General features: G+C 46.8%; 1 protein-coding gene across 3 annotated transcripts in view; it reads right to left on the minus strand.

Moving 5' to 3' along the window:
* Positions 1 to 15,786, minus strand: part of SIK2 (salt inducible kinase 2) — a 36,687-nt gene that overhangs the window by 4,075 nt on the left and 16,826 nt on the right. The window contains exons 5-14 of one of the 3 annotated variants that reach the window (XM_063417722.1): positions 13,370 to 13,494; positions 12,367 to 12,490; positions 11,947 to 12,167; positions 10,643 to 10,795; positions 7,819 to 7,983; positions 4,385 to 4,613; positions 2,918 to 3,202; positions 1,861 to 2,024; positions 882 to 1,040; positions 747 to 767 (exon numbers count right to left, since the gene is read on the minus strand). In XM_063417722.1, the coding sequence (XP_063273792.1) occupies positions 747 to 767; positions 882 to 1,040; positions 1,861 to 2,024; positions 2,918 to 3,202; positions 4,385 to 4,613; positions 7,819 to 7,983; positions 10,643 to 10,795; positions 11,947 to 12,167; positions 12,367 to 12,490; positions 13,370 to 13,494 (1,646 nt within the window). The remainder of the gene's footprint in view (positions 1 to 746; positions 768 to 881; positions 1,041 to 1,860; positions 2,025 to 2,917; positions 3,203 to 4,384; positions 4,614 to 7,818; positions 7,984 to 10,642; positions 10,796 to 11,946; positions 12,168 to 12,366; positions 12,491 to 13,369; positions 13,495 to 15,786) is intronic. The other 2 variants (XM_063417725.1, XM_063417724.1) reach the window with 2 other exon arrangements.

Consider the following 15,786-nt stretch of genomic DNA (forward strand, 5'->3'; position numbering starts at 1 on the left):
GAGAAAGATTTTCTACCCCTGTAATTGCCCAGCCATCCACTCTCTAAACCCACTGGCTTCTAACCCTTAGACAATATTTTTGCAGGATTGCCATAAAAATCCATGGAAAGCTTCCTTCCCAAGTGGAAGAAGCTGCAAGCTGGAAAACTTGGGAAAACCCAATTTTTTATAAACTAAAGGTGTAAGAAAATGGGTTTGAAATGAAGGAGGTGTGGAAGAGGAAGGCCCAGGGGGTTAAGAAGTGGCTCCTCAGGTGCTGCTGCAGAACCTTTATGGGATGTCCAGCAATAATCTGCATTCAGCAGCAGTCATTAAACACTGCCAGGCCGAGGAGGAAAACAGCGAGAATGAACTTTCTGCATCATCAGGGGCAGAAAAACACGGGGCTGTTCCCAGCTGAGCTGTGCTCTGCTCCTTTCTCCTCTGAGAGCTCCTGCTGGGCCCCAGGAGCCCAGAGGGGCTGGGCAGGGTGGGCAGGGCGGGCAGGGTGGGACAGGGGTACCTGCAGAGTGGGCAGGGGTCCCTGCAGGGTGGGCAGGGGTACCTGCAGGGCAGGGGTACCTGCAGAGTGGGCAGGGGTCCCTGCAGGGTGGGCAGGGGTACCTGCAGGGCAGGGGTACCTGCAGAGTGGGCAGGGGTACCTGCAGGGTTGCCAGGGGTACCTGCAGGGTTGCCAGGGGTACCTGCAGAGTGGACAGGGGTCCCTGCAGGGTTGCCAGGGGTACCTGCACCCCAGGCAGGGGTACCTGCAGGGCTGCCAGGGGTACCTGCAGGGTGGGCAGGGCGGGCAGGGGTACCTGCAGAGTGGACAGGGGTACCTGCAGGGTTGCCAGGGGTACCTGCAGCCCAGGCAGGGGTCCCTGCAGGGTTGCCAGGGGTACCTGCAGGGCTGCCAGGGGTACCTGCAGGGTTGCCAGGGGTACCTGCAGTCGGTGTTTCAGGTACTGCGTCTCCAGGCTCTGCCTCCGGGACAGCAGCGGGGGGTGAGCACCGCTGGGGAAAGCTGCTGGAGCCTCCTGCTGCTGCTGAGAGCCTTCCTCCTGCAGAGGGGAGAGCACAACAATGTCCAGAAAAGGCTCTCCTAACCCTTCTTTAAGGATTTTCCCTGCCAGAGGTTCCGTGGTTCCACTGGGAGCTCTTTAATGCTTCGCTCTGCAGATCAGGCTGTGAGCACTTGTGGCAATTCCAGCTCCACCAGGAAAAGGAGTCAGAGGCCCTTGCTAAATCCAGAGCACCCTTCAGACTGAAAGCAATGGCTGTGGGGATTGGAAGGCTGCCAGAGCCACTCACTCACACCACCAGGATGGCAAAGGCTGCAAATCCTCCAGTTTGAGGCAGAAAGGGCAATAGGGAATTGATCTATGAATCTTCCCAGGTTTCCACAGCACCTCATCCTCTCCTGATGTGCCCCAAAGCCTTGGGATGGAGCTGATTTCTGCTTTAAGTAGGGAATTGATCTATAAATTAACTCTTCCCAGGTTTCCATAGCACCTCATCCTCTCCTGATCTGCCCCAAAGCCTTGAGATGGAGCTGATTTCTGCTTTAAGTAGGAAATTTATCTATAAATTAGCTCTTCCCAGGTTTCCACAGCACCTCATCCTCTCCTGATGTGCCCCAAAGAGCTGAGATGGAGCTGATTTCTGCTTTAAGTAGGGAATTTATCTATAAATTAACTCTTCCCTGGTTTCCACAGCATCTCATCCTCTCCTGATCTGCCCCAAAGCCTTGGGATGGAGCTGATTTCTGCTTTAAATAGGGAATCAATCTATAAATTAACTCTTCCCTGGTTTCCACAGCACCTCATCCTCTCCTGATGTGCCCCAAAGCCTTGGGATGGAGCTGATTTCTGCTTTCTGTACCTGTGCAGGGCTGCTGATGAGGTCCTGCAGCTGGCTGGCAGCTGATGTCAGAGCGGGTTCTTCCTCTGGCCCCATTTGTTCATACAGCAGCTGCACTTTGTTCAGCTCCAGGATTCCTTTGGTTCGTGCCAGGTTCTGGAGGTGCTGCCTAAATGCTACAATTCCTGGAGAGGAGATGAACAAAACCAAATAATTATCGCTTAAATAACCTTAAACAGGCTTAAAAGCACTCGATTTTATCTTCATTTTCTAGCTTGCTAGTTAAAGCTTACAGCTGCTGAGTCTGCACATAAATAAGATACAATAAAAAGGCAAGTCCGGACTGGAACCTGCATTTTCTGTGTCTCCATCCCAACCTTAGCAGAGAAAACAAGAGCTGTTGGAACCCTGGATGCTGAAAATCTTAGGCTTTCTATAAAAATAACTTAGATGTCAGATTTTTGTTTTGCTGATAGTTTAAAAGTCCTTGAAACGAGTTAGAAGGGGCCGTGTTCTTGCCTCACACCTCGTGAGGCTGTAACTTAGATAAGAGATAACAAACACCCGGGTCCCAAGGAGATACCAACGTGTCCAGAATCTTCTGTGCACACTGGCTGGAGCTAACACTGCCACAAAAATCCCAGAGCACGCGTGCCCAGGGCTCCAAGGAGAGAGGATTTTTACCTCCCGTGCCAAACCCACACAGTTACTGAAATATCCCCCCAAAATTCCTGTGCTAGCTCAGATCCTTGAAGGCTTTGGAGGAATATTTCAGGGACAGGCAAAGGATTCCAAAAGAGGCTCTAACCACCAGATGTGGTCCAAGATGTTTATCCCAGGTGGTTTCCAAGGTTGTTTCCAGGGGGGAAGGAGAAAGAATGAGGAAGAAGAGGGTCTTATCTAAGCTTCTGCTAAGGAGAGAGAATTGGAACTCAGGCAGCAGGGTCAGAAAGGGGAGGAAGGGTTAAACTACACAGATACAGGCTCCAGGGGTCTCTGGGGAAGGAGAAACCATTTCTGACAGAAAGACAGAGTCTTCCTGTCAGAAATGAGAAAGGAGAAAGAGAAAAGGAGTCACCTTGTGTGAGGGAGGTGTCGGAGGCCCTGCGGCCCTCGCGGAAGCTGACGGGGGAGCGGTTGTGGGCCTCCCGTTTTTGGGAGCTCAGGGCTTGCATGGCTGGGTTGGCAGGCCTGAGCCCCAGGAAGGGGGATGTCACCCTCGGGGGCTGCTGGCTGCTCAGCACCATCTCCTTCAGGGACGGCGTCTCCCCCAGGAATTTCAGGTCCCTCTGGATGGAGCCCATGTCGTACTCGGAGTCGATGCTGCCCAGGGAGGAGTTCTCGTCCAAGGAATAAACTTTCCCTGTGACAAAAAAACCCAAAAACCAGGAGGGAAATGGGAATCAGTGCCACTGACTCTGTCTGGGAGCTTTGCTCTTCCCAATCCCAAGATTTCCTCCCCAGACTGTGATGGCTTTCTGCACCACAAAAGGAAAAATCACTGCTGTCTTCCCTTCCCGAGCCACCCCTGCCACCAGTGGCTATCTCAGAGTGAACAGCCAAAAAATTCACTTTTGATGAAGGAATTGTCGAGTAAATCCTGCAGTACAATAATGGGGATTTGCCCATTTTTCTGCAGTACCTGGCAGCAGTCACACACTCTGCAGGCTTGTCTGGAAAGGGTTTAGGGGTTGTTTCGTTTTTTTTTTTCCCCACAGATAATGCTGGCAGAACTGTAGCCTGAAAGGCTTGGTCACCTCGCTGGTGTTGGAGTCCAGAGGGTTTTTTATTTCCCCACTGTTCTCTGCCAGCTCTTCAATAGGGGATGAATATTTGGGGACATTCAGTTGAAAAAGCAGCAGATTCTGCCCCATTTCCCAGTTCCTGCTGGGGTTGTACATGAATTTAACCACCTGTAAATTTGCTGCTTTGATATTTTACCATCTCAACAGCCGATCTGGGGGCTATTTTGTGTTTTTTTTCCCTTTGTCTTGTACTCATCACTCACAAACCCTCCCATTTCTCATCACCAGTTTATCAGACTGAGCACAGAGGCAGAAATGAGCTGTGTACCTGTGCCTGGCACCATCAGCAGCAGATTCTGTCTCATTTCCCAGTTCCTGCTGGGGTTGTACATGAATTTAACCACCTGTAAATTTGCTGCTTTGATATTTTACCATCTCAACAGCCGATCTGGGGGCTATTTTGTGGTTTTTTTCCCTTTGTCTTGTACTCATCACTCACAAACCCTCCCATTTCCCATCCCCAGTTTATCAGGCTGAGCACAGAGGCAGCAATGAGCTGTGTACCTGTGCCTGGCACCATCAGCAGCAGATTCTGCCCCATTTCCCAGTTCCTGCTGGGGTTGTACATGAATTTAACCACCTGTAAATTTGCTGCTTTGATATTTTACCATCTCAACAGCCGATCTGGGGGCTATTTTGTGTTTTTTTTCCCTTTGTCTTGTACTCATCACTCACAAACCCTCCCATTTCCCATCACCAGTTTATCAGACTGAGCACAGAGGCAGAAATGAGCTGTGTACCTGTGCCTGGCACCATCAGCAGCTGGTTGGTGACCTCAGCCAGGGTGTGCCGCCTCTTCCCCCCTCGTGCTGCCTGCAGGGCGGCGAAGGCTTGAGCTGGATCCTCCTCTGCCTCTCCCTCTGCCTCTATCCCTTCATCAATCGAGGTTTCCATCACGCTGGAGGGCAGGGATTGGCATCCTTTCCTCATCACCACGGCAGGCACGGGCTCCAGCAGGCAGCCGTTCACCTGGGGGCACAGGGATCACCTCTGGTGCGTGCCCAGCTTTGTTTTATACCCAAAAAATCCCCCCCAAAAGCAGAAATTCCCTGGCCTGGAGGCAGCTGGGATCTTGAACTCTGCTGAGTTAAGCAAGGCTTGTCATGTACAATTCTTCATTTCCTATTTATATTCCCTTAACGCTCTATTCCCTAAAACGAAATATTCTTATTCCCACAGTTTTGTGCTCTCCAGGGCTGGGGTTTTGGGGTTTTTGTTTGATTTTTGGGGTTTTTTTGTGTGGGTGTTTTTTTTTTTGTTTGTTGTGGTTTTTTTTTTTTTTTTTTTTTGTTTTTTGTTTTTTGTTTTTTGTTTTTTGTCGGGGTTTTTTTTGCGTGTGGGGGTGGGTTTTTTTGTTTGTTTTTTTTGGTTTTTTTGGGTTTTTTGGGTTTTTTTGTTTGTTTGTTTTGTTTTTTGTGGGGTTTTTTTGTTGGTTTTTTTTGTGTGGGGTTTTTTTGTGTGTGCGGGTGGTTTTTTTGGTTTGGTTTTTTTGGGTTTTTTTGTTGTTTTTGTGGGGGTTTTTTGTTGTTGGGTTTTTTTGTGGGTTTTTTTGGGTTTTTTTGTGGGGTTTTTTTGGGGTTTGTTTGTTTGTTTGTTTTGTTTTTTGTGGTTTTTTTTTGTTGGTTTTTTTTGTGTGGGTTTTTTTTGTGTGTGGGGGTGTTTTTTTTGGTTTGGTTTTTTTGGGTTTTTTTTTTGTTTTTTTGGGTTTTTTTTGTTTTTTGTGGGGGTTTTTTGTTGTTGGGTTTTTTTGTGGTGTTTTTTTTTGTTTTTTTTGTGGGGTTTTTGTGGGGTTTTTTTGGGGGTTTTTTGTGGGGTTTTTTTTGGGGGGGTTTTTTTGGGGTTTTTTTGGGGGTTTTTTTTTGTTTTTTTTTTTTTTTTAGTTTTTTTTTGAGTTATTAAAAACTTTCCCAGCTTAGTCACAAGTATAAAATATTTATGGAATGTGCAATACTGCTGTTCCCCCCTTCCTATACCTACTGTGCTCATTTATCATGCTCAGATAAACACCAGGAAAAAAAAAAAAAACCAACCCAGCCTTGTATTTCATCCTCGCAGGGCTGAGTTCAGGAATAACTCCATAAATGCACCTTTTCCCAGCACGACTCCACTTGATTAATGCTGTTCCCCTGCAAACACAGGTTGCCTGGAGAAGCTGTGGAATCTCCCTCCTTGGATTTATCCAGCCTGATAAAGCCCTGAGCAGCCTCCCACAGCTTTGAACCAGACCTTTACAGGCACCTCCTCAGCCTAAACTGCTCCAAGGATTTTAATTCTGGTTAAAATTTAAAAATTTTTAAAATTTAAAATCTGATTTTAAAATTAAAATAAGAATTTTAATTTGTATTCTCCAAGCCAGTTGGCCATGGATCCTTCTGCACCTTAAATAATTCTTTGCCATATGAAATTATTTGTGTTTTAGGCAAAAGCATTAATTAATTAATAAAAATAAATAAATAAATTTTCATTTATTCATTTAAATATTTCATTTATTATTATATTTCTATATAAATATACATGTATATCTATGAGCTCTGTGTTTATATCATCTATATATTTTTCATTTTAGAAATATTTCCGTGTCCTGCAGCTTTTGGAGGCTCTGTCCTGTAATTCCTGTCCTGCTGCACAAATAGGATCCCACTGGGTAAAACACAGATGGAAAAACCCAAAACCCTTTACCACAAAACCTGGCTCTGCTGCAGCTGATTTTATATTGAGCCATTTTATGTGAGCAATTCCTGAATTTCCCTCCAAGTTCTTTGGTATTTTGAAAAGGAGGAGGGTTTGGAAAAGAGGTTTCACTGCATGGAGGCAGAACTGTATGGCAGGAAAATATCAGGGCACAGCTCTAAATGGTTTAAAGAGCAGGAAAATGAGGATTCCTGCACGGGGAAACCCTGGCTCTGCTGCCTCTGTTTTATTGAGTGGGTTTGACCTCGAAATTTCATTTCTTGCACACCTTCCTTCCCCATCTGGGGCTTTTCCACTCCAATTTCTGGCAGAAAGGAAGAGCAGAACCCTTCCCATCCTTTAAAAATTAACATTCCCAAACGGCCCAGCCCTGACACCTCCCTGCTGTCACAGCTCTTGACCCACCCCGGCCAAAGTGCAGCTCCAAAGTGAAAAGGAGATGCAAAATGAAGCCTGAAATGTTAATTTGGACATGCTTTGAACTGGTTTGTGCTCTGCAGCTGCCACAGACCACACAAGGAGTCAGAGCTGAGGACCAGGGCCACTCCTGGGGCTGGGAACAAACCAGGGAGCAATAAACCCTTCAAAGTGGCAGGCAGCAAATCCAACCCCAGCTGGCACCAGGCAGGAAAAATACGCTGAAATTCAAGTTATAACGTGGTGCAACGTGAGAGGAAACAACAGGAGTTTTATGGGAGTCTCATAGTTCATCAATGTAATTATTTTAAGCTATTTCCCCCTCTAATTGCTGCCTCCAGATCAGGCTGGAGCTGCTTTTGGACACTTCAGCTGCATCCACCACCCCTGTGTGTGAGAAGGAGGAGCCTTCAGAGCTCTTGAAAATATATTTTAGAAGAACAAGGGACAGAAACTAACTTTTTTGGGTTTTTTCCCCCCTTTCCAAAAGCAGTGTGGTGAGAATGGAACGTAAGCAAAGAACAGGAGGCAGAGGAATGATGAAAAGAAAATACACAAGTGTGGAGAGTCACAGGGAAAGAGAATGTGGAACACCTACAAGTCTTGGTGCTTAAACACTTAAATGGCAGGAAGCACTGCTGTGCTTTTAAAACAATATTTTTTAGCTGGAATGATTTCTGAGAAAAAAACAAAAAACAAACAAAAAAACCCAAAAAACAAAACAAAACAAAAAAAACACCCAAAAAAAAAAAAAAAAAAAAAACCCCACAAAACAAAACAAAAAACAAACAAACAAAAAAACCAACAAAAAACAAAAAAACAAAAAACCAAAAAAAACCACCAAAACCCCAACAAAACAAACCACAAACCCCCCCCACAAAAAAACCAAAACCAAACAAAAAAGCCAAAAAAACACCCCCAAAACCAAAAAAAAACCCCAAAAAAACAAACAAAAAAAACCCCCAAAAACCCAAAAAACCCAAAACCAACCAAACCAAAAAACCCAACCAAACAAAAAACCCAAATAAACCAACCAAACAGACAATGGGGTGATTTCAAGCTGTACCTTTGGTGTCTCAACCCTCTCCTCCTCCATAAAAGCTGCCTCTCCCTGGCACCTGGAGGGAGGGAAGGAGAAACTTTCTGCTCCTGAGGCCGAGGGGAGCCCTGGGGACTGCAGCAGCCTTGGATTTTGGGAGTGCAGGTTCACCGAGGGGACCACGGCTTGTGCCTAAAAATCAGAATTCAACAGCTCACAACTGGCAGGGATTTAGGTAGGGAGCAATGCAAAGTCCCACATCCAACAATGTGCAGCCCAGAAGTGCAAGATTTATGTCTTGGTTGGGGATGAAGAGCATTCTTAGCCTTTAAACTTGGGAAAAAATCAACATTTCCACCCCCAAACCAGCCAGGCCAAGCCCAAATGTCAGGACTTGCTGAAGCTGAATTATTCCCAGCAGCACAGGCACAGTTTGGGGCTTTGTGGTGCTTGAAAATTCCTTTTGATATTCAGTACAAACCCCCTGACTGCTACCAAGAGGCTCAGGAATGGTTTCAATGACTTTTTTTAGGAAATCTCCTAAAACTCAGGAAAACAGGGATATTTTCCCCTGGTTTTGAATTTTTATTTCCTGGAGTGCAGTGTCCACACCACTGTCCAAAAGGAAAGAGTCAACCTCAGCCAGGAGCTGTGGTGCCACCACGTGTGAAAATAAATTATCCCTGGGACAACTGGCAGGTTGTAAGTGAAGAAAAAAGTGGGAATGTGGCTCTAAAATGCAGGAATTCAGTACAGGAACCCCCTCCCAGAGGTGTTTTATTCCTCCTTGTTCACCTGCCTCCACCTGCTTTTAATATATCTTAAAATCGGTAATTTTCTCTGTAATTCTGTGACAAAGAGCATCTTGCTGCCCCAAGGAAGGAAAAAAAAAAAAAGAAAGGAGCAGCCTGGTTGTGATTTCTCTTGGAAGTGGAGGTGGAATTTGGGCAGAGAGCAGCACACAGGGGGCTGGAATTGGAGGGAATATTTACTCAAAACCAGGGGGAATCTGAGTCATCTCAGGCCAAGCCTCTCGTGCTTCCTGTGATGCATTCATAGAAATCAAAAAGCTGCACCATGGTTGGGTGTCTTAATGAAAGGAGAGAAAATGTATAAAAAATAATAAAAAAAGATCTCAGGATAAACTGCTCCTGACCTTTCCTTGTGGAGAAAATGGGTGGGGAAAAGCTGAGCAGCCTCAGAGCCTGTGCTGGATCCATCAGGGTAATTAATTAGAGGATTTTAAGTGTCCAGCCATGCTGTGGAAGGGGTGGGAAGAGCACCCAGGGCTTGATAAACCAAACCTGAGGACTCAGATCAGTGAATCATCCCTGTGTACAAAGAGGTTCTGCAGAAACTGGACAGGGGACTGGGGGGTTAAATCTTAAAATAAATGACATCATTTAGGAACAAAGCTCTGACTTCAGCCATCAAGTGGCTCAAAATAATGACATTTTATCAGCTGCTCCAGATCCTGCCATGAATTGGCATCTTGACCTGGTAAATTGATCAGAACTGGGGTTTTTGGGGGCACCTCTTTCCTATTCTTTGCCGTTTCAGCAGGGGATAAAGTCATTTTATTTTCCTCAGGTCCCTTCAGAGTGCCTGGTTTACAAAGCAGAGGCTGGAGGATTTTAGCCTCCATAAACTCAGCAGCTCCTTGGGTGATCCATTAAAGACACTCCCAGTGCTGCACAGGCTCCAGAACTGCTCCTTCTTTAAATCTTTCACCATCAAAAAGCTTGAAACTCTCAAAAATGAAAATCTTCCAGTTTGGATCCCGTTAAAGCACTCCCAGTGCTGCACAGGCTCCAGAACTGCTCCTTCTTTAACTTTTTCACCAACAAAATGCTTGAAACTCAAAAAACGAGAGTCCTCCAGTTAGGAGCACACACACAGGACTTTCAATGGGAGATGAGCTGGGAATTGAGGTAAAAATGGAAATTCCCACTAAATCCAACCCCAAATTCTCCGAGTTAGGAGCACAAGCACAGGACTTCCCCTTCAATGGGAGATGAGCTGGGAATTGAAATTAAAAATGAGATCTTTGCTAAATCCAACCCCAAATTCTCCCAGTTAAGAGCACAAGGACTTCCCCTTCAGTGGGAGATGAGGTGGGAATTGAAATTAAAAATGGAGATCACCACTAAATCCAACGCCAAATTCTTCCAGTTAGGAGCACAAGCAAAGGATGTTCAATGGGAGATGAGCTGGGAATTCAGGTTAAAAATAGAAATTCCCACTAAATCCAACCCCAAATTCTCCCAGTTAGGATCACAAGCACAGGACTTTTAGGGGGAGATGAGCTGGGAATTGAGGTTAAAAATAGAAATTCCTACTAAATCCAACCCCAGATTCTCCCAGTTAAGAGCACAAGCACAGGATCTCTCCATCAACGGGAGATGAGCTGGGAATTGAAGTTAAAAATGAGATCCTTGCTAAATCCAACCCCAAATTCTCCCAGTTAGGAGCACAAGCACAGGATCTCCTCTTCAACTGGAGATGAGCTGGGAGTTGAGGTTAAAAATGGAGATCCCCTATAAATCCAAACCCAAATTCTCCCAGTTAGGAGCACAAGCAAAGGATGTTCAATGGGAGATGAGCTGGGAATTCAGGTTAAAAATGGAGATCACCACTAAATCCAACCCCAAATTCTCCCAGTTAGGAGCACCAGCACAATGAGAGACGCGCTGGGAACTGAGGTTAAAAACGAGATCCTCACTACACCAACCCCACTCCCTGCATTTCAGGCTCCAGGATGGAACCACCCCGCCCAGCAGGGAGGACCTGCAGGTGTCAGGGAAGGATCTGGAAGGGAATGAGGCCGAGCAGGGCTGCAGCAGGGGCTGACCTTGGCCACGGTCTGCTCGGCGATGGTGCTGGGCCGGCGCTGCCGCGCGTCCACGCGCTGCTCCACGGGGAAGCTGCTCCGGTGCGACTTCAGCCTCTCCACCAGCAGGTAATAAATGGCAGCAAAGTGGTTGTAGCTCTTGTTCTGCAGGGACTGCAACGAGAGGTGTGGGAGCAGCAGGATGGGCGTTGGTTTTTTTGTGTTTTTCCAGAAAAACGGGGGATTTGGGGCGGGTTCGGGAGATTTGGGGCGGGTTCGGGAGGTAGCGGGGAAGGCAAACGCTGCTCTGGGCTGAGGAGGGCTCAGGGACAGAAAAATATCAACCCAAGGTGGTGGTGAGCTCCCAGAGGGATGGGACACTCAGAGATTCCCATCCTGGAGGAAATGATCTCGTTAACTCCACAGGGAATCCTGGCGTTTGTGTCCGGGACGGGGCAGACACGGCAGCTGCTCTCTGCTTTCGTGCTCCTCCTTGATTCTCTTTCACCACCCTCTTAAAAGCTCCAAAATTTACGTTGATTTTCATTTGCCATCCTCTTAAAAGCTCAAAATGTTCAAATTCCCTCTCGTCTCTCTCTGGCTGCCAAGTTTATGATTTATCAACCCCACTCAGGAGTGTGTTTTACCCCCATCTGAGTGCTTTACCTCCATTTCACAGTGTTTTACACCCATTAGAGGTGTTTTACTTCCATTTCAGTGTGTTTTACCCCAATTTCAGTGTTTTACCCTCATTTGAGGTGTTTTACCTCCACCTGGGTGTGTTTTACCCCCATCTGAGTGTGTTTTACCCCCATTTCAGCATGTTTTACCCCGATTTCAGTGTGTTTTACCCCATTTCAATGTGTTTTACCCCAATTTCAGCATGTTTTACCCCAATCTGAGTATGTTTTACCCCCATTTCAGTATATTTTACCCAATTTCAGTGTGTTTTACCCCAATTTCAGCGTGTTTTACCCCAATTTCAGCATGTTTTACCCCAATCTGAGTATGTTTTACCCCCATTTCAGCATGTTTTACCCCCATTTCAGTATATTTTACCCGATTTCAGTATATTTTACCCCAATTTCAGCATGTTTTACCCCCATTTCAGTATGTTTTACCCCAATTTCAGTGTGTTTTACCCCCATTTCACTGTTTTACCCCAATTTCAGTATGTTTTACCCAATTTCAGCATGTTTTACCCCAATTTCAGCATGTTTTACCCAATTTCAGCATGTTTTACCCCAATTTCAGCGTGTTTTTCCCCAATTTCAGCATGTTTTACCCCAATTTCAGCATGTTTTCCCCCATCTGGGATGCTTTACCTCCACGGTTTTCTGCTGGTCTATGCCCAGGCTGTGCATCAGCCTCAGGACCTGCTCGTTGTACTGGCCCAGGGAGGGCTCGTTCTCCTCCCCTGCCGGGTACAGGATGGGCCTCTGGGCAGGGACCTCCACCAGCATCCACTTGTGCTCCTTGATCTGGGCAATGCTCAAACGTTTGGACGGGTCCAGCACCAGCATCCTCCTGATCAGGTGCTCACACTCTGGTTTTGAAGGGAAAAAAATAAGAATTACAGTGATCCACCTGCCCAGAGCTGCTCAAAATCTCTCAAAACAGGATTAAAAATCACATGGAAACGGAAAAAAGCCCGAATTCTTCACTGCCATTCCCCCTGCCCACCTCTTGATTATCCCAGAATTTATTCAAACCTCACCAAATGAATCAAACCAGGCCATTTTTACCTTCTGACATGAAATAAGGGATTCTGAACCTCCCCTCCAGCACTCTCTGCCGCAGGATGGGCAGGGTGGGTCCGTCGAAGGGCAGAGCTCCACACACCAGCACGTACAGCACCACCCCCATGCTCTGTGGGGGAAAAAAAGAGAATTTTCAGCTCAGCTCCGAGCTCCCAGCAGGGTCTGTGAGGGTGCAGGCCAAGCCCTGCCACAGAAAGAATTCTCCTCTGCAGAAAAATGGAATTTAGATGAAAGGGAGGGAGGTGCACACTGAGTGAACCTGTGAATCCAAACTTCAGCTGAGAATATTTGGGATATTTTTATTAATCTCAGCGTTGCCCAAACAAAACAACCCTCAGACAGCAGCCACTCCAAGTGAAAAACTGTAATATTTTACATTTAAAGCCTGTGGGGAGGAGTTTTTATGAACAGTCAGTTTAGGGGATTATTTAATGTGAGAAAAGGGAAAATTATGGGCAAGAGCTCTGCCCATAATTAAAAGAAAAAAGGAAAAAAATCAAATATTCCAGATCTGCAGCTTAAGAACAATGAAATCTTCATTCCAGCCTCCCCAAAGATGACTGGAATGCAGGAAAAATAAAGGAGAAATAAAGGAGAAATAAAGGAGAAATAAAGGAAAAATAAAGGACAAATAAAGGAAAAATAAAGGAAAATAAAGGAAAAATAAAGGAAAAATAAAGGGAAATAAAGGAAAAATAAAGGAAAATAAAGGAAAAATAAAGGAAAAATAAAGGAGAAATAAAGGACAAATAAAGGAAAATAAAGGAAAATAAAGGGAAAACAAAGGAAAAATAAAGGAAAAATAAAGGAAAAATAAAGGAAAAATAAAGGAAAAATAAAGGAAAATAAAGGAAAAATAAAGGAAAATAAAGGAAAAATAAAGGAAAATAAAGGAAAATAAAGGAAAAATAAAGGAAAATAAAGGAAAAATAAAGGAAAATAAAGGAAAAATAAAGGAAAATAAAGGAAAAATAAAGGATACTGGTACCCAAATGTCCAGCTGGGGTCCCTCGTACTGCTGGCCTTCAAAGACTTCTGGGGCTGCATAGGGGGGGCTCCCACACCACGTTGTCAGAGGCTCCCCGCTCTTGTAGAAATTCCCAAAGCCAAAATCTGGGGGAAAAAATGAAGGGAAAAGTCACTCTAAGCTTCCCCTGCACCACAAAGAATAATTCCATGCATGCCCCACTGTGATTCCATCCCAAACCCTTTTGTGGGGACTCCCACTGAAAATACTGGGGGGCTGGATGTCCTCTGTTGCTGTTTTCATCTGGTGGAATTATTAAAACACTTCCCAAAACCTTCCCAACCTGAAGGAATTCTGAGTAAACTTGCAAACAGCCATCATTAAAATTCAACAACCCGGCAGTCACGGCAGATAAATGAGATTTTTGACTTGCCAGGAGATAATCTGAGATTTCCTGGGTTTTCCTTAGGTGCTTTCTAGCCTTGAATACACAAAATTCTGACAAGCTTTGGAGCTGGGAGGGAAGGAGCTGTGCCAAGAGCAACAGGCACGGGAAACCACGGGGACTTCCCTGCTCCTGGGACTGTCTGCAGCCCTTGGAATTACCAAAAACAAAACCATTCTTTAAAATGTTGCTTTTTATGGCTCAGTACGGGACCAGCCAGGGTGTGATATTAATCAGAATTTTTATAATTCAGGGGTGAGAGGGAAAAGCAACAAGCTCAGAGACAGAGGCTGCTGCTTCTCCCCTCGAGCTGGGCAGCTCCTGATGGCACAGAGGTGACAAAAAGGGCTCAGGCTGTTGATGCAGGGATGCTGTGAGGTGACAAACAAAACCCAGACTGTAGATCCAGCTCTGAGCTGTCCCAGGGATGCTCTGACAGGGGTGACAAACAAGACCCAAACCGTTCATGTAGCTCTGAATTGTCCCAGGGAATTCTGTGAGGTGACAAACAGGGCTCAGGCTGTAGATCCAGCTCTGAATTGTCCCAAGGATGCTGTGACAGGGGTGACAAATGGGGCTCAGGCTGCAGAACCAGCTCTGAGCTGTCCCAGGGATGCTGTGAGGTGACAAACAGGGCTCAGACTGCAGAACCAGCCCTGAGCTGTCCCAGGGGTGCTGTGACAGGGGTGACAAACAAGACCCAGACCATTGATGCAGCTCTGAATTGTCCCAGGGATGCTGTGAGGTGACAAACAAGACCCAGACTGTAAATCCAGCCCTGAATGCTCCCGGGGATGCTGTGAGGTGACAAACAGGGCTCAGACTGCCCTGAATTGTCCCAGGGATGCTGTGACAGGGGTGACAAACAAGATCCAGACTGCAGAACCAGCTCTGAGTTGTCCCAGGGATGCTGTGAGGTAACAAACAAGACCCAGACTGCAGATCCAGCTCTGAACACTCCCAGGGATGCTGTGACAGGGGTGACAAACAGGGCTCAGGGAATGCTGACCAGCAGATAGCAGAGCTGATAAACGCCGTGGTTTTCACAGGCTCTGCTGAACAGCCCCATTCACCCCGATTGTGTCGCCTGTGCTGCTCAGAGGAGCCAGAGAACCATGAGAGAAGCCTCAGAATCACAGAAACAGAGAGAAATTTAACAAAAACCTGGGAAAAAGTTCCCCTGGAGTTGGTTTAGGAGGTGACACTGAGCTCTGGGGAAAGGAGCAGGGGCTGCTTTCCTAGCAGGAGCTCCAGCAGCCCCTCAGTGGAATTCCACCCGCAGGATCACTCAAAAAGAAGCGATTTTGGGAACAGCAGGAGTGCAGAGGGTGTTGGAGCCGAGATTGAACATCTCACACTCCCCAAAATCCCTGGGAGCCCCGAATCTCCCCGAGCCCTGCGTGGGATGGGGGTCAGCACACCCCATCCCCTCAGGGTGACTTTTGGGAGCTTCTCCCCGAGCCCTGCGTGGGATGGGGGTCAGCACATCCCATCCCCTCAGGGTGAGTTTTGGGAGCTGGGCACGGTGCCAGGGAGCCTTGGTGGCTGTTCCCAGCCAGGCTGGGTGCCAGGGCTGCTCTCAAGGTCAGGCCCAGCAGAGCCCGGCCTGGCAGGGCCGGTGACGCCACCGCGGCCCGGGGACGTCACCAGCGGCCAAGGCCGGCTCAGATTCCAAAGCCCTGCAGGAACCACGGGGCAGAAGAGGATGGAACATCCCTGCTGCCCCTCCTCTGCCATCCCCCTGCAGGTCTGGAACGCCTTCAGCTGGAACAACACAGGGGGACAACAGAAAGCACCCCAAAAAATCCCTCTGTGCAACCCCACCACTGCATCACCTTCTCCCCTTTTCCCCTATCACAGCCAGACTGCTGTTATGAATTGTTTTTTATCATTATTATTCTCCCTGAGAAGATTTTTCTTCACGCAGAATTGGCTTGGCAACTGTGACAATGCTTGGGGAGACACGGAGCCCTTCCTCCTCTCCACAGCAGCG

This window comes from Prinia subflava, chromosome 22 (assembly GCF_021018805.1).
Source record: "Prinia subflava isolate CZ2003 ecotype Zambia chromosome 22, Cam_Psub_1.2, whole genome shotgun sequence".
NCBI classification, from domain to species: Eukaryota; Metazoa; Chordata; class Aves; order Passeriformes; family Cisticolidae; genus Prinia; species Prinia subflava.